This window comes from Oncorhynchus clarkii, chromosome 25, assembly GCF_045791955.1.
Source record: "Oncorhynchus clarkii lewisi isolate Uvic-CL-2024 chromosome 25, UVic_Ocla_1.0, whole genome shotgun sequence".
NCBI classification, from domain to species: domain Eukaryota; kingdom Metazoa; phylum Chordata; class Actinopteri; order Salmoniformes; family Salmonidae; genus Oncorhynchus; species Oncorhynchus clarkii.
In genome coordinates this window covers 15882483-15901729 of record NC_092171.1, presented here as the reverse complement: position 1 = coordinate 15901729, position 19247 = coordinate 15882483, and the positions used below count along the sequence as shown (strand labels likewise).

The window sequence follows — 19247 nt, the reverse complement described above, 5'->3', positions numbered from 1 at the left end:
GAGATTGCACTGGAATTAGCCTTTCAAGTATAACTTTTAAGAAAAACTATTCAAAGTGATTTGTCTTTCCAAGTCTTGTTCAGATCAAATGTAATCGAGCTGCCAAATATGCTTTTTCTCGTACATTCCCACCTCTCTCGTCACACACACACACACATGCACATACGCGCAACCGTCCACACAGTGTGTTCCAGTCTGATGAGTAATATAGTCTAGGAGCAATTCCTGGGTGTTTCCCTCACTGAGTAACTGCTTGGTCGGACCTGAGTCGCTGTATGACGTATAGTCATCATTTCGACAAGCAGACCCAGTCTGGGGTTGTACTTCTGAGTGCAGAATTTTCTTATGCCGTAAAGTTAAACAATTTCATACTATTATTATCATACTATAATTATATTATTGTGCTAGTACTATTGATATACACCGGAGTATTAGTGCTATTCCTATATGAATGTTTATCTGATTTTAACGCAAAGGCAATTGCAAGTTTAGCTCAACCACAAGTCCAGTGCCTGTCAACATTCTATGAGTACTGCTATATTTCTAAGAAAGCTTTCGTATAATCTGACTGAATCAGATTAGTTGGTGGAGGACAGTGGCCTTTATTCATGTGTATAATTCTGTCACTGTACTATTTGTTTTCACACTAATTATGTCTTAGAATAGAATGGGATGCCATTGCCAATATAACCATTCCACTTAAACAAACCCTCACAAAACCTAATAAGCTGTAAACTGCTGGTGCCCATGGACAGGGTTAGGAAATAAAACTCAAATATTACTGCAGACCTAACATTTGGATGTGTTATTGCTTTTACTATTTTTGACCATTTGGTACCGCTGGGAAAAACGAATAAAGAGCCATGATTTCCCGGCTGTGTAGGTGGTAACTTGGCTCTCCTCTCACTCTCTTTTTCTCTCCCTCTCTCGCTCTCTTTCAGGACACAGGGTGAAGATGGAGGACCCCCAGAAGATGCAGTTCTCTGATAGGCTGACAGAGATTGAGCGCTACCAGCGGGCCAGCCTGAGGATGGGGCCTGGTAACCCCCAGCCCCGGCCCATGCACCAGAGCCACCTGGGGCCCTCTACCCAGTCCCAGATACAAGGTAGGGCCGCTGACCAGACAGGAAGAACTATCACACTGACTCACTCACACAGTCTGTCCCAAGTCAGTGTTGCTCACTCATCACAAAACACTCCACCTTCTGCTACAGCACTGTATATAGGGGTTAGCGGTACAAATGCTTCTCCCTGCCGACAGTGAGAGCTGACTTTGCTATCAGTTTCAAGTTTTATAAGTCGTATGTACAGGATACACATGGTATACACTACAAGTAAATGGTTACTTGCAGCTTCCTTCTGGACAATGAAACAACATTAAGAAATAATAAAAGATAAGAATAGGAACATAAAGTAAATGGCTCAGTAGAATAGAATAAACCTTTTGGAATAAGTATGATACAGGAGTTTGTGTGTGTGTGTGAATGCTTGCTAAGGTGTAGAGAGTCAGGGGTCAGTCCAGGTGGTCCAGTTGGTCAGTCCAGTTCTGTCTCTGAAACTGTCTCTGAGCCTGTATCAGACCTCATGCTCCAATATCATCTGCCCTGACGGTAAGGGAGTGAACAGCTCATGGCTGTGGTGTTATGAGCTGAGTTAGCCTGCATGGTCTGACTGTGACACATAATGAACTGACGGTGTTGTTCTCACTTTAGGGGCTGAGTTAGCCTGTATGTGGCAGGCTGAAGCCCCAGGTTGAGTACAACCCTCCCTACTGATATGAGAGCCCAGACCCGGGGGAGGGTCCAGTACATTTACTGGCAGGGGCCGCTCACTCATGCCAGCTCTGTCCCCGGATGCCCTGCATCGGTCACAGGGTCCAGTCTGGGGCCAGGTGGCAACCTGATCACTGCCAAACTGCCTGGCCAAGGCACTGGGGCTGGAGCTGGTTCACCACACCACTCTACAGCCTCAGGAATCTCACAGCCGCCCGCTTCCTCCGCAATCACGTCAGTCTCAGACTGACTGGCACAACAGGGCAGATCTGCAATGGAGACAGGGGGAAGGAGGTGTGTGTGTCTTAGGGGAGAGGGGGTACGTGGGTGGAAGTTCGCTCTCAGACATACAGTACCAGTCAAAGGTTTGGACACACCTGCTCATTTAAGGGTTTCTTTATTTGTACTATTTTCTACATTGTAGAATAATAGTGAAGACATCAAAACTTTGAATTAACACATATGGAATCAGGTAGTAACCAAAAAATGTTAAACAAATTCAAATATATTTGATATTTTAGATTCTTCTTCTTTTAGATTATTTTCCATTTGCCTTGATGGCTTTGCACACTCTTGGCATGCTTTAAACCAGCTTCACCTGGAATGCTTTTCCAACAGTCTTGAACGAGTTCCCACATATACTGAGCACTTGTTGGCTGTTTTTCCTTCACTCTATGGTCCAACTCATCCCAAACCATCTCAATCGGGTTGAGGTCGGGTGATTGTGGAGGCCAGGTCATCTGATGCAGCACCCCATCACTCTCCTTGGTCAAATAGCCCTTACATAGCCAGGAGGTGTGTTTTGGGTCATTGTCCTGTTGAAAAACAAATGATAGTCCCACTAAGCGCAAACCAGATGGGATGGCATATCGCTGCAGAATGCTGTGGTAGCCATGCTGGTTAAGTGTGCCTTGAATTCTAAATAAATCACTGACAGGGTCACCAGCAAAGCAACCCCACACTATCACACCTCCTCCTCCATGCTTCATGGTGGAAACCACACATGCGGAGATCATCCGTTCACCTACTTTGCGTCTCACCAAGACATGGCGGTTGGAACCAAAAATCTCACATTTTGACTCATCAGACCAAAGGACAGATTTCCACCAGCCTAATCTCCATTGCTTGTGATTCTTGGCCCAAGAAAGTATCTTCTTATTGGTGTCCTTTAGTAGTGGTTTCTTTGTGGCAATTTGACCATTAAGGCCTGATTCACACAGTCTCCTCTGAACAGTTGATGTTGAGATGTGTCTGATACTTGAACTCTGAAGCATTTATTTGGGCTGCAATCTGAGGTGCAGTTAACTCTAATGAATTTATTATCCTCTGCAGCAGAGGTAACTCTGGGTCTTCCTTTCCTGTAGTGGTCCTCATGAGACAGTTTCATGATAGCGCTTAATGGTTTTTGCGACTGCACTTGAGGAAACTTTCAACGTTCTTGAAATGTTCCATATTGAATGATCTTCATGTCTTAAAGTAATGATGGACTGTCATTTCTCTTTGCCATAAATAGGGCTATCTTCTGTATACCACCCCTACATTGTCACAACACAACTGATTGGCCCAAACACATTGAGGAAATAATTCCTCAAATTAACTTTAAACAAGGCACACCTGTTAATTGAAATGGATTCCAGGTGACTACCTCATGAAGCTGGTTGAGAGAATGCCAAGAATGTGCAAAGCTGTCATCAAGGCAAAGGGTGGCTACTTTGAAGAATCTCAAATATAAAATATATTTTGATTTGTTTATCACTTTTTTGGTTACTACATGATTCCATATGTGTTATTTAATAGTTTTGATGTCTTCACCATTATTCTACAATGTAGAAAATAGTAAAAATAATGAACCCCTGGAATGAGTAGGTGTGTACAAACTTTTGACTGGTACTGTGTGTCAGAGCGTCTTAACGTGATGGCATGTCTGGATGTGTGCAGACAAAACACGAACAGACACACAGACACAAACACACACGAGGCACACACACATACACGCTGTCCTCTCCCACCCACTCCCTAGTTCTCATGCAGGGGGTTAAGGCTGACAGACAGAGTAAGGCTACTTCCCAGTTAATGAGTCTCTATCAGTGTGTTTAGGAGTGTTTTGCTATCTGTGGGTGGAAGTGTATCTCTCATGGGGTTTAGCCTTGTGCTCCTGACTCACCACTGTGGACCTACCTATCGTACAGCTCAGCTTACACAACTGTGGTTATCAGCACCAGCTTGGACTTAGTTTAACTGATGTTGTTGTTCCTCTATAAGTGCCATGTAATGTACTGAACATGGCCAAGGGAAATCATCTGCCAGTGCTGTGGACCAGTAGGACCAGGATTAGTTGGCATTTAGACAGAGATACAATATATATTTCATGATATTAAGTTTGGGTTCTGTACTTTACTGCGTGTTGTCTGCCAATGGAAGGGCCATGGCAGGTAAGCTTATCCAGAGGGACTTATCCATAAGGGATTTCTTAATATCTCCAAACTGTCTAGCAGGAGAGGTGTACAGACAATGCTGGGATGGCATGTGAAGAAAGGCTCTGTACTTGTCTGCATAGCTGCAGGAGGATTAGGGCAGGAATTACCTCTTCATAGGCCTGTCAGATCTCAAAGACCTGCACCAGTTGAACACACACACACACAGCACGCTCACAAACACGTGGGGCGTATATATATGCACAACCCCCCACACACAAACACACACCTCCAACATAGACACAACACATTAATGTGGCTCAGAGCCGCCAGGGATGAGAGGTATAGAGCTCCAAACTGATTCCACACAACACCTGCAGGTGCTAGGGGCCCTCTCTGAAGAGTGTGTGTCTGTCTGTGTCTCTGTGTCTCTGTGTGTGCGTGCGTGCGTGCGTGCGTGGAGGACTGTAAAACCACACACCTTAATCTCTGATATTACCATCACGACTTTATAGCTCAGGGCTAGTGCTAAAATAATTCAATAACAATGAAGACACATTCGCCCTCCTCTCAGCTACCCAGTGACATATAAACCTGGGCATCTCCATGCCAGCTTAGACAACACACAACTACAAACCCATCTCAAACTAAAATAGTACCTTTTGTAATAAATACATTTGGAAACAGGGATGTATTTACATATAAACACGACACACGCCTCTGCTTTTGGCAGTCGTCGCAGGCAGAGTTGTATTTTGCGGAGGATCATAGATGAGTGAGCGTCAACACTTTATAATTACATTGATTCCCATCTTGCTGTTGCAAAAAATTTTTTTTCCATTATCCACACATAAACCTGGACTTTCCAGCTGACGACAACGTGAGAAAATACAATATCATCTCCTAATGAAGCCCTTCGCTTCATATTGTTGTCTGAGCCATGAAACAGAGACAGAGTTTTGTTGTCAACTAAAGCTAAACGCTTCGCGGGATTCTCAGACACACACACACACACAGTATGTGGTAACAAACACGCACACACACAGTATGTTCTAACAAACACACACCACTCACACAGTTACGTGCCAATGTTGCAAGCTCTGCTATCGCTCTAGACAGCCAGGATAATTAAGAGCTCATTACAGCACATGCAGTGACAGGATTCAAGCCCTGGCAGACACTGCGCTTGCTCGGCTAGCCGCTTGTTTTTGTTCAGCCGTGACCACAGGTGAGGCTGCCGTGAGGAATGAACCTACGGGAGGGCGTGTGGGGAGCTGTGTGTGTGGCTCTGCCAGGGCAGTCAAGCAAATCTCACACTCAGACAATCGACAACAAAATTGTTATTCTGGTTTACTAAATGTCTGGTGTGTGGTGTGTGTTTGTGTGTTTTAATGATTTTTAGAGAATGCCATCTCCTTAACACACCCTGGGTATAAAGTCTACAGCTCATTCCAGTCTTACCAGCCAGACAAAGATGTTAAGATTAAATGGAAAAAATATTTGATCTCAACGGGACGCTACAGAAATTATCCTGATTTCAGTTTTCCTCTTTCCCTTTTGAAAAGGAGACTAAACTAAACAAGATCGCCAGAACAAAGTTGCTCTTTTAACTTAAATGTGTTTTAAGAAAAAAAGACAGCAGCAATTGAATCATCCAACAGAAAGTATTTTGCCTTTTGAGGTAGTATCATTTAACATGCTATTTGTTCCAACACCTGTGTTTTTCTGACTGGAGATGAATATCAGATACTAGCATACCTTTCGGCCATCTAGTCAAGTGCTCCACTGCTTTGATGAGGGCCAAATAAACTTGTGGTGTGTGTGTGTGTGGGCTGTGAGTGGTACAACACACTCTAGTTGTATTAATTATATAATACTGTTCACAAGGTCGAATGCTAAGCCGTGGCACCTGTATGGTATAGGTTACAAAATAGCAGGGGTCAAAATAAAACAATTTACTGGTGGTTACCGTAGATACTCCACCAATAAACCACAACTCTTCCAATGGCATACATCTGCAGCAGTTCTGCTGTGGTGAAAGGTCAAACAGGTGAATCTATCCCGGATTCTCTCTGGTTGTGAAAGTCCTGCTAGCTAGAGGGAGGTCCTACCCCTCCTCTCCTGTCCACAGTGACCACACTGTTTACTCCACATAAACAAGCCGGCTGGCCCCCCAAGCGAATGCCTGCTCCAGTCTACCACTAACAGCCCTGATCAGACCCAGAGCCCCTAACCGCTAGTCCAGGGTCAGATATTATTTAATCCTCCTAATGGTAAATGTTAGGATGTGGAGTTGGGTAATCTGATCCTGGATCTGTGTCTACCTCAAACCTCAAAACCACTCTAACACCCAGCAGGACATTATCAACCAATTATAACCAACAAAGAGTCACTGTAAGACACAAGTATGCCAGTCCCTGGAACATGCAGCCGGGCACATAGCACATGCTTATAGAGGGAAAGGTCAAAGCATCGTGCCTCCATGTCTCTGTTTAGTACCAGATGTGCTTACTAGGTTATTGTGTTGGTTTGTGGGTCATTGACTGTCTGTCAGGACAAGACCAGAGAGAGGTGGCCATGCTGTGACCCTGGTGGAGATGCTGTTGGCTCCAAGCTCCATTTGGGCAGCAATGCATGCTGGTCCGTGCCAAACCCATACAGGAAAGGAGCTCTCAGGCCAAATGCAACCAAAACTAGCGGGAATCCAGACCAGCGACGAGGGATTCTGTTTTACTTCTCCAGCGCTGTATTTACATAATATATCAATGGTCGCCATGGGGTTTATTTGTTATGGTGCCTAAGAGCTGCACTTGTGGTTACTCTGTTTTTGTGACCTTAGTTAGATCTGAATTATTCAAACTGAAAATGTTTTTGTTCTCCAATTTTAAAAAAACTATTTTGAAGCCATCTCTAAACAGTAAGCTGGAAAAAGAGAAAAGAGAGCTTTTTTTCCCAGACTCAACTGTTTGTGTTAGTTATAATTTAACATCAGAGCCGGGTCGAGCTTTACATTTCAGCAATTACAGAAACTACATGTGCGCAATGAACAGTCTCTATTGAGTCTGAGGAGAGGGGAAAGGGAGGCAGGGCAGGGGGCTCTCAAATAGAACATAGGATTTTTCAGTCGATGTGTTTGTTTTTACTCATGTTTAAGTGAGGGCTCAAAAGACATATCAAATGTCCCACATAGCTGAGCCAAGGCCATGTTCCTCCCCTCTCACTCGCTCTCTAACACGCTCTCTCCCTCTCCCTTCCTTGCTGGCCTCTCTCTCTCTCTCCTCTCTCTCTCTCTCTCTCTCTCTCTCTCTCTCACATTCTATCTCTCCGTGGTGACGCCTAGGGCCTAAGCGAAACAGGAAGCCAACACAAGGCCCAGCATTCACTGTGTCTCAATGACACGCTTCATTACGACAGGCGCATTACATGTCTCTGAGGCGCTGCCGAATCCGGAGTCATGTGGACAGACGCCATTTTGGCCCTTTCATCTCCAAATGCACTTCAAAAAGCAGAGCATGTGTTTATTTGTGTCTTCCCAGCCATCACTGATGCCACCCCAAAAACGTTCATATTTGTGACGCGGCCGTCGTCTTCTACCCCTAATGCACCTACCCCCTTCCCCCAATCTCTATCCCCACCCAGGGGGCTGAGACTCATATTAACAGGGGTAATCTGTGCCGCTGGTATTGATGTTGTCCACCAGCCAATCAAAATATTTGAAGGAAATGTTTATTTTCTTGAGCGGATCGCACCAGCTGCTTCGAAGTCTTTCTGAATAACCCCATTTATGTGTAAGAATTTCCCATTGTGGGGCGAAGCGCGGGACCTCTCAGAGGCTAAGTGCTGATCTGGGCCTTTGGAGAGGAAGTAGACTAGCTCCGGGGGTGAGAGAGCTTTTACACACCCCAACCCCAGCCAGCCTGGGCCCAGTGTGGGCATAGGTGAACATCCCCCTCCTCCCCCTGTTCCTGGCCCCTCTCAAGGTCAGGATCACAACTGCTAATATAGCGGTTAGGATGTTGTTCCTCAGCTCATACTATAGTGTAGTGTTACTGTAGCCCGGCTAGTGACAGGGACATGACCAGGAACTCTCCAGGCCTTAGTTACTGTATGTTCATGTCAAAACTGCAATATAAGTATACTGAACAAAAATGTAAACGCAACAGCCAACAATTTCAACGATTTTACTGAGTTACAGTTACAGTTCATATGAGGAAATCAGTCAATTGGAATAAATGCATTAGGTCCTAATCTATGGATTTCACATGAATGGGAATACAGATATGCATCTGTTGGGCGTGATTAAGAAAACCAGTCAGTATGTGGTGTGACCACCATTTGTTTAATGCAGCGTGACACATCATAGAGTTGATCAGGCTGTTGATTGTGGCCTGTGGAATGTTGTCCCACTCCTCTTCAATGGCTGTGTGAAGTTGCTGGATATTGACAGGAACTGGAACACGATGTCATACATGTCGACCCAGAGCATCCAAAACATGCTCAATGGGTGACATGTCTGGTGAGTATGCAGGCCATGGAAGAGCTGGGACATTTTCAGCTCACAGGAATTGTGTAAATATCCTTGCGACATAAGGCCGTGCATTATCATGCTGAAACATGAAGTGATGGCAGCAGATGAATAGCGAGACAACGGGCCTCAGGATCTGATCACAGTATCTCTGTGCATTCAAATTGCCATCGATAAAATGCAATTGTGTTCGTTGTCCATAGCTTATGCCTGCCCATACCATAACCCCACTGCCACCATAGGGCACTCTGTTTACAACGTTGACATCCCCAAACCGGTTGCCCACATGACGCCATACACGTGGTCTGGTTGGATGTACTGCCAAATTCTCTAAAACGACGTTGGAGGCAGCTTATGGTAGAGAATTTAACATTCAGTTCTCTGGCAACAGCTCTGGAGGACATTCCTGCAGTCAGCATGACAATTGCACGCTCTCTCAAAACTTGAGACATCTGTGGCATTGTGTTGTGTGAAAAAACTGCACATTTTAGAGTTGCAGTATACTGAACAAAAATACAAACGCAACATATAAAGTGTTGGTCCCATGTTTACAGGGGCTTAAATAAAATATCCCAGAAATTGTCCATACCCCACAAAACTCTTATTTCTCTTACATTTTGTGCACAAATTTGTTTACATCCCTGTTAGTGAGCATTTCTCTTTTGCCAAGATAATCCATCCCCCTGACAGGTGTGGCATATCAAGTAGCTGATTAAACAGCATGATCCTTACACAGGTGCACCTTGTGCTGGGGACAATAAAAGGCCACTTTAAAAATGTGCAGTTTTGTCACACAACGTCACAGATGTCTCAAGTTTTGAGGGAGTGGCAATTGGCATGCTGACTGCAGGAATGTCCACCAGAGATGTTGCCAGAGAATGATATGTCCATTTCTCTACCATAAGCCGCCTCCAACGTTGTTTTAGAGAATTTGGCAGTACGTCCAACCGGCCTCACAACTGCAGACCACGTGTCACCATGCCAGCCCCAGGACTTCCACATCAGGCTTCTTCACTTGCGGGATCGTCTGAGACCAGCCACTCGGACAGCTGATGAAACTGACAAGTATTTTTGTCTGTAATTCTGATTGGCTGAGCCTGGCTCCCCAGTGGGTGTGCCTGGCTCCCAAGTGGGTGGGCCTGCCCAGTCATGTGAAATAAATAGATTAGGACCTAATTTATTCATTTCAATTGACGGATTTCCTTATTTTAACTGTAACTCATTAAAATCTGTGAAATTGTTGCATGTTGCATTTATATTTTAGTTCATAACAGGAGATACAGTATATGACTGCCAACGTCTAACAGTTTCTCTGCTATCAGTATGTCTGAATCTGTATATGGACTAGTGGTTTTTTAAGAATGTGTGGGCATGAGTGTGCGTGTACAAGTAAAAGCATGTGTGTTTGAGGTCCACGGTTAATTCGTACAGTTTGGCTTGTAACAATTGCCCTATCTCTGTCCGAGAGCAAACTAACACTCTTTGCATGTCAAATTGTCAGCTTCCTGCGGTGTGGCCATTGAGTGTGAACCAGGGTCTCACGCGCTGCGCTTGTAAGGATTCTTCTCTCCCTGACAGGCTGACTGGACAGGCCAACAAAGGTCTCACACCTCCTCCTCCCAGACCCCTGAGAAACCAAAATATCTCTGTTAGCTCCATCAGCCCCTCAGCCCTGCTTTCCCAAGCCCTCTCTCTAGTCTCACTCCAGTGAGAGCTCCCCTTCTGCCCTCCTCTCTGCTCAGTCAGCACAGGCAAGCCTGTCACAGGTAGACAGCCAAACCACCACACTCAGATAGCTTTGACATGTTGCTGGCTTTTTTTTAGGGCATTGAAGAGATCTGCACTCCCCTCACTCGAACACAGTACATGCACAGAACCTACAGAATCATAACCGGAGACCATTCTCTCTAATCCTCTTGCACTTCTACTGTGCATCAGAATTAGAAACACTCATGTAATGAGGTCGTTGTCATACCTGCCCAGACTACAGTAGTGTCAGGCTAGTGTCATGTCTAAATTCTCCTTCATTAACACATACTATCTATGTCCATTGCAGCCCTGTGGTCTGACCAGATTGACCCACCAACTCTGAAGACATGCAAGGTGGAGGACGACCTCAGATGGTCAAGTAAGAGAGATATTATATCTACTCTACCTGGGGCCCCTATCCCAAACTGCTCTACGTCGCCTTACTTCTCACTTGTGCTTTCTCTCTATTGTTGTCGCTCGTTTTTTTGTTTTGTTCTCTTTTCTTTCGGCCTCTCTCATTCACACACCCTCGCACAGCGGTAGGAAGTGAACAAGTATCCTGCTCTGCTTATATGACCCCGGTTTTAGGTGCATTTCAGCGTGAGTCATATCTCTGTGCAGGCCTATATGGGAAAGATGTTTGCTTGTGTTGTTTGTTTGTTTCTGAGGCTTAATCATAACATGGCAGGCCCAATCACTGAGCAGTACGAGAGGCGTGGTGAGCAATAAGAGATGGCCATAATTACTAGTCTGAGAAAACAGGCATGAAATGTACAGAGAGGGGATGATTGAGGAGGCTTGGACTACATACACAACATTACCCTAGCCAATTCACACTATCCAACATCTTCAGGAGTAGCTGAGAACAACAATTAAGACACTCTGCTTCATATCAATAGTCAGTCAATCATCTCTTTGACAAGGTGGAATTAATATAGAGATAATGGAAGAGCTGGGACGAAGGATATGCAATGGGCGTTCCACTCGTTGTGACATTTTGGGGAATGCGTTTTGGTTTGCCTTCAGAGCTCTGGATCCCAGAACATTCCAAAACACCCCCTTCCTCCCTCCCTCCCTGGTGTTTTGGCACTCTTCTTCTCCTGCCCCACAGCCACCCACCCGTTCTCTTCCCAGAAACCACCGAAGCACACTGCACCAGACCTGCTGAGTCATCTGCTTACACACCATTCAATGTTACTCCTTGATGATCCTCATGCTAAGCCCCTTCTGTATGACTCATCAATTAGGCTTGTTGGAAAATCATGGTTTTCAAAAGGTTTGATAAGAGAAAGCCCCCGTTGTAAAACAGACTTTAGATGTGACTGTCAGTGATTTCCAAACACAATGCAGCAGTTTCATAATTTTTCAATGACTAGAAGATGGAATGTACGCAGAGATGGAATGTATAGATTGACATATTTACTTTTGACACTACGCGAGCGAGACATTCCCTTGACAGATATTCACTTCAGAACAAAATACTCACTAGGGTGTGAAAAGTGGAATTGGCGTTTGATGGGGACTAACGGTAGTGGGGAGAAGTCCTAATGTCTAATCATGAACTTCAGATCCAATTCCAGAGAGACGGAGATTTTTGAACTATTACGATCAACAATAATATCGAAGAGTGCACATGCCACCTGGCCAGAACTCATTGGCCAGCAGCATACCACTCTGCATTCAACTGCTGGCTTGCTTCTGAAGCTACGCAGGTTTGGTCCTGGATGGGAGTCCAGATGCTGCTGGAAGTGGTGTTGGAGGGCCAGTAGGAGGCACCTTTTCCTCTGGTCTAAAAAAAATGCCCCAGGGCGGTGATTGGGGACATTTCCCTGTGTAGGGTGCTGTCTTTCAGATGGGATGTTAAATGGGTGTCCTGACTCTCTGTGGTCACTTAAGATCCCATGGCACTTATTGTAAGAGTAACGGTGGTAATCCTGGTGTCCTGGCTAAATTCCCAATCTGTCCCTTATGGTCACCTAATCATCCCCAGCTTACAATTGGCTCATTCCTCTCCACTGTAACTATTCCCCAGGTTGTTGCTGTAAATGAGGATGTTTTCTCAGTCAATTTACCTGGTCAAATAATAATAAGTCATAGTTGGAAACAACAGTTGATTTAGTTAACAAACTCATAAATCACATCTGGTTCATTGATGCATTAGGAACATCTTGGTGTTGTCTCATCACAAACTCCCTAATGCCTAAATCGTGTTGCTAGTGATAGGTAGAGCCATGCAAAACCTGCTGGGCTCACATGCTACAGTGGCTGCAATGGAGAGGGCTTTGGGGTTGTTGACCGTGTTGTTCTAGTTCAGAAGAGCCACGGTAAGAGGTGAAGGCTATTTGCATCAGATGCGAAGCTCCAACCCCAAGGCCTGAGCGCTTAAACAAACATCTAAGGATCATTTGTGTTCATTTGTGTCTCCTATTCTTTGGCTTGTGGACCAACATTATTTCCCTGGCAATGTATTTCTTGGCCAAACTTTGACTATTCTTGCAGCGTTTGATCAAGATCTCACTCAGCATTCGTAACATAACTTTTCATTCTCACAACTCATCAACAAAAAATCTAATCTACTCTTAAATCAGTGATGGTCTGGGAAGCATGGGACAGTCACTCCTCTCTGGCTGCGGTCTGAGGGAAGGAGATGAAAGGAGAAGAGATCTCTCTCTCCATCTCTCTCTCTCTGGGCCAGACTGGTCTGTTTTCTCCCTCTTTCCCACCCCTCCACTTATTTGCCTGAGACACCATTCCCTGGACACTGCTCGTCACAGTTTGCATTCAGCCTGAGTAAACATTTCACAGGTGAGGGCCTGGATTTGCATCCCCCCCCCCCCCCCCCCCCCACATACACACACCTCGCTGGCGAACTCAGCTCGCCCTTATGTTAACAACCAAAATCAGTTTCTCCCGTAAGCAAATGAGGCAAACCTCCCTCCATATCTGGGTTACACGCTTGACTGTGGACTAGTGGACCTCAGAGAGCAAGCGAGAGAGACAGAGAGACAGAGATTTCCCCCGCTCCTGCGGTGTGGCAGAACTCAATATGGGAACGTGCACACAAGCAAGGGAGCGAGAGAGAGAGGAGAGTGAAGGAAAAAAAGGAGCGCGCTAGAACAATGTGTTCTCTATTAAAAAAAACTTGATTCCCAGCCGCCACCCCTTTTAGAGTGGGAACATCACAGACGGCGGGCCGCACCAACTAGCCCTCTGGGGTCCATCCCCTCTCCTGTCCCTGCAATTTAGTCAACACGTTTCAGCTGAGCCTAATGGAGATCATGTGTTGGGTGGGCCGCTGCTACCAGCTAGGCCGCATCAGGACCAAAGATCCAACACTCCTCCTCCCCTGTACCCACAGCCCCGCTGTTACCACAGCCCCAGAGCCCCGGAGCCGCAGAGCCTCAGCCTATAATTAGCTGGCAGAGAGATGAGGAGGGGGCTGTGTGTATATCAGGGTAGCTAACAGAAGATTGCAAAACTGTGGTTCTGTGTGTGAGTAGAGAGTTGCTGATCTACCCGTCTCCTCTAGAGGGAGCAGCTGAGCTGCTGAGAGGTAAACAGTGGTGGTGACTGGCTGGCCCACCGCCAAGGTTGTGACGGGACACAACCCCATTAAGGTGTTGTGATAAGTGTCCAGTTGAGTTTCCTTTGACAAAATACAGGAGCCTCTCCCCGCCGCAATTTAGTCAACACGTTTCCACTGGCGACAATTAAATAGAGATCATGTGTGGGGTGGGCCAAAGCCGCCAGAGCCATCAAGTCCCCGTGCCACAGATACAGGCTCCACCCTGAAGCCTATATTTATCAGGGAGACAGAGACGGAGAGAGACAGAGAGGGAGAGAGAGAAAGGGAGCTTTTTGGGAGTCCGGTAGGAATTAGTGGGCCGACTCCACTTATACTGAATCAACAGCAGCTGAAGGTTTGGATTTTCTTTGCGTGAAATCAGATACGGGGCCCGACTCTGGTGCCTGGTAGACTCTGGAAAAAGAAACAACACCCCCAACCCTCCTCACTAACCCCCCTTCATCCGAAAAGGAAGAGATTTTCAACTGCAGAAAATAAATGTGTTCTTGAGAAAAGAAAGCAGGAGCCGTGGAAATTGCGAAGGAACATATTTTTTTGTTGCTGAAAATGGACCCAATTCTCCAGACGTAGGGGAAAGACATTTCAACAAGACTATGGCACGCAAGTTCAGCATCTTCCCCCCTCGGGGCTGTGGCGTGCAAGCGCTTGCTGTTTCACAAATACAGCCTGTCTTTTCTCTGCCATCCAAATCCACATTTTATACTAGAGTCATGTGGGAACACTGAGCCCATCCAAACCAAATCCAGTGGAATCAGACAAACAAATGAGTAGGTTCAGAGGGGGCGGGGGGGGGCTGCGTGCGTGTGCGTGGCAGGTGCAAGGAACCATGTCACACCTGTTGACAATCACAATGTAGGTTGAGCTCTCCCAAGCCACAGCAAAAGACAAGGAAGTCAATCAAATTCCAGAGCGTACCTGCATACCTGCATACCTGCATGCCCACCTTACCCAATAACTAACTATTCATCAGTACACATATGCCATTCTTTCCTATGTACTAGAAAATCACCCATGCTACAGGCCACAAAAAGTTCTACTGACAAGATCAGCATCCAGCCCATTACCCTATGTACATCTAGATTAAAACATACACCGATTCTACAAAACATTAGGAACACCTTTTGCCCTCAGAACAGCCTCAATTCGTCGGGGCATGGACTCTACAAGGTGTTGAAAGCGTTCCACAGGGATGCTGGCCCATGTTGTCTCCAATGCTTCCCACAGTTGTGTCAAGTTGGCTAGATGTCCTTTGGGTGGTGGACCATTCTTGATACACACAGGAAACTGTTGAGCGTAAAAAACCTAGCAGCATTGCAGTTCTCGACACACTTAAACGGGTGCTTAAATCTTAAAAGGCACTTCAATCTTTTGTCTTGCCCATTCACCCTCTGAACGGCCCACACACACAATCCATGTCTCAATTGCCTCAAGACTTAAAAGTCCTTATTTAACATCTTCATCTACACTGATTGAAGTGGATTTAACAAGTGACATCAATAAGGGATCATGGATTCACCTGGTCAGACTATGTCATGGAAATAGCAGGTGTTCTTAATGTTTTATACATCAATACACTGTGGGCAACAGCATATAGGGAAGGAACGGGATGATTTACATTGCAGTAGGATAGCAAGAGGGGGATGACTTACCAATGATAACACAGGTGAGCATGGGAAGGGTATTGGCAAAACCAAAATCCATAACAAAGTCTAAATGACAATGCCATCATAAGTCTCAGATATAGGCCTATGCTACATATTTAATGTCATAAAACATATATTTCTTGTTCCAAAAACCATGGCTTCAGTAACACGAAAACCGTGAGACGTGACCTAAGAGATGAGTGACAGTTGTCAGGTGTTCTATGGCTCCCGTTGGCCTACTTTCTCAGAGGTGATTGACTGCCGCACCCTGAGCAAACCTTCATTCCTGATTGCCTGCCAAAAAGAAGTGAAACTGATCGAGTAGAGAGTTAAGGTTTAATGTCACGTGCACAAGTACAGTGAAATGCCTTTCTTGCAAACTCAATGTAGTATTGAAAATAACCTAACGTAGAACAGAAACCACACAATAAATACAAATTGAAGAACAGGGGAAAGTAAGAAGCTATATAGAGGATAAACAGATTAGTAGCAGCGTAAACGAAGGTTGTGTGTGTGTGTGTGTGTGTGTGTGTGTGTGTGTGTGTGGAGTCAGTATAAATGTGTGTGCATGTCATGTGCGTGTTGGAGTCTCAGTGTGCGTGAGTGGGTCGAGTCCTGAGTGTGTGCATAGAGACAGTCAAAACCCAACTAAAATACAAGGGTAGTCCGTTTAACAGAGACATTAACCGTCAGTTTATTGGTTTACAGAAGCCTACATCACACGGAATGAAGAAGAAAAATCACCGTTGTCAATATTGGTAATTGTAAGTGGAGCCTTTATGGGTTCTCTAGCTGACTGATCCAACAGGTAGGCTAGCTGAAGGCCTAGGTGCATACATTCAATGCATGGTGTGTGTATCTGTCCCTGTATGTACCTATCAAACCCAGATACTACAGTACAGTAGGTGGCAGCATGCTGTAGCCAAAACAGCCAGCTACCAAATCAATGGTAGAGAGAGACACACACAAACAAACTGGCTGACCCTGTATATAGTATGCTTACTTACTTTCTCGTGTTCTTATTTGTATTTCTTGTGTGTTTTTGTTCTCTTGTTATTTTTAGTATTACATTCTTATTGATTAGTGCATTGTTGGGGTCAGAGCTGGCAAGAAAGGCATTTCACTGTACGTGACATTAAAACTTGAAACACACACATTTGGAAAGAACTGCCAAATCAGCCTAACCCTGCAGTCATGCATGTTTTTTTGGGGGCGGTATGGTGTTGTGTTTAAGGAAATATGCTGGTGACAGGAGCTGCCCCAAATCCCAGCGAGGAAAAACTGCAGAGTCAAACCCTTGAGCAAGATCAGTTGAATAAATCAGGGAATGTTTGGCTGTGAAATTTAAGTCAAAACAGCTGGCTTTTGTGTGCTGTGTTACCTATGTGACCACACTTCAGGATAGTTTAGCACTGACAAGAATGTGACATTGAGACGGCTTGCATTACTTTTACAAAATACACAAATACATAGAAATCTCTCCCTCTCCCTCCCTCTGTTTGTCTGAATGGGATGGTTACCTCTTTAGTTTCCTGTTCTCTCTCATCAGTTTGATGTACGGTATGTAGAGTTACACAACAGCACACGCTGCACAACAAGCTGTCAGTGTTTACTCAAAGCACCACTCTGCTCTGACAATACCTCTTTTCATTCCTCCAAACAACAGAGAATGCTGTTCCTGTACATTACTCTAGTTCAGCTGGTAGGGTTCTGTAGGAGGGCTATGTTAAAGGCTGAGAGGGAGGACACTCATAACTTCATCTGGTTCACAGAGCTGTGTGGTGATGTGCTGTCACAGCTTGATGTCTCAGTTTATTACTTGTAGCTAGTGTTTGCAGGGTTGTAGACTGGAGAGCCCACACTGTCAGTTGGGGATGTGGTACTTCACTACAGCTTCCTGTCAAAGGAAGGAACTCTGTCCCTATCTCACTTTGACTCTGAAACATTTCCATGAGTTTGATCTATGTGCGCCAGGAGTTTCTAAACCAAATCTGTCGTGTCTCTTTCCCTTGCTCAGGTCCCACCGCTGACCTCTTCCCCCAGAGGACCACCTTCCCTTCTCTGTCCCCGCTGACCGACCCCCGTTTCTCAGACCCACGTATGCACTACCCAGGGGCCTTCACCTACTCAGCCAATCCCTCCAGCACGGGCATCGGAGGCCTCAGTGTGACAGGCATGTCCGCCTCCTCCCGCTACCACACCTACCTGCCCCCGCCCTACCCTGGAAACCAGAACCAGGGCAGCCACTTCCAGTCCAACTCCTCCCCCTACCACCTGTACTATGGCACCGGGTCCGGCTCCTACCAGTTCTCCATGGTGGGCCCGGCCGGGACCGGGGGTGAGCGTTCCCCCACCCGCCTGCTGCCTTGCTCTGGAATCTCAGCCTCTGGAGGGGGCAACAGCCTGATGAACCAGGGCCTGAACAACCAGAGCGAGGGGGTGGAGGCAGACGGCAGCCACAGCAACTCCCCCACGGCCATGAGCGGCTCTGGACGCATGGACGAGTCTGTCTGGAGGCCTTATTGACTGTCAGACAGCTAGAGGAAATGCAGGAGAGAGAAGAGAGAAAGAGCAAAAGTAAAGAAGATGAACGAACAAAAAAAGATGAATCCTCCCCCAAAAATAAATGCTGCATGTTTGTATTTTATTTCTCGCGCACTCGCTTCGTACCCTTTTCCTAGTTGACCAAAGACATTCACTGTCTGTCAGGATGCCATGGCCAGAGATTGCCTTTATGCAAGCCATGGGTATATCCTGCACTGTGACTTGGACTACTCTCTGAGGCTCTGAAACCATACAAATCTCATGCTTTTCAATTGATGAGTAAGAAATGCAAAATAACTGTAAATAGATGTTATGGTGTTACAACAAAAAGCCATAGTAATATATCAGGATCTTTTGAAAAACAGGTACATGCATACCAAAGACTATGAATGGAAAAACCTTCATAGCCATTCACTCTATGCAGCTGATGAACTGAAAAAATGCTAGTGCTATTGTGGTTAACTAGCCAACACGACCAAAACGATCCTTTTCCCTCAGATGACAGTACCTTTCTTGGCATTACAAGCTAAGCATCCAGACCAGTGACTGTACTGCCTCAACGGCCTTTCACTGTCAGGTGATAATAGAGGTCAAATATGATGTTTGCTTCACGAGTGTCTCAGAAACTGCCCTAGATGGCTTGTGGCTGTATTGCTAATGTAACATAACAGTTGATTCTGAAGCTTTTATTTGGTGTGAGGTTTGGAGATTCACCCTTCAGTCCATGAAACATCATTAAAAACAATACATGGTCTCAAAGTAATTCTGCATTGCTTGACAATTTAATGTACTATTATGTACTGATGTCTGAGTGAAGCTCCCCTGTAAAGTTGTTAATGTATTGATAATCTATGCAGTAGAATAGCTGATATTTTGAAGACTGTACAGGACATTAGCAGATTTTTTTTTTTTTTAAAGCAGGAATTTTATGGATTCCTTTTGTTTTAGTTTGTTGGACTGTTTTCTTTATTTTTACTTATGATATATACACTGAGTGTACAAAACATTAAGAAT

At 45.3% G+C, this 19247-nt stretch overlaps 1 protein-coding gene across 2 annotated transcripts in view; it reads left to right on the top strand.

Moving 5' to 3' along the window:
* Positions 1-18425, top strand: part of LOC139383318 (RUNX family transcription factor 3) — an 84818-nt gene extending 66393 nt beyond the window's left edge. For both annotated transcript variants that reach the window (XM_071127804.1, XM_071127803.1), the window contains exons 6-8: positions 942-1106; positions 10768-10839; positions 17707-18425. In XM_071127804.1, the coding sequence (XP_070983905.1) occupies positions 942-1106; positions 10768-10839; positions 17707-18215 (746 nt within the window). In that variant the 3' untranslated portion in view covers positions 18216-18425. The remainder of the gene's footprint in view (positions 1-941; positions 1107-10767; positions 10840-17706) is intronic.
* The last annotated feature ends 822 nt before the right edge of the window (positions 18426-19247 follow it).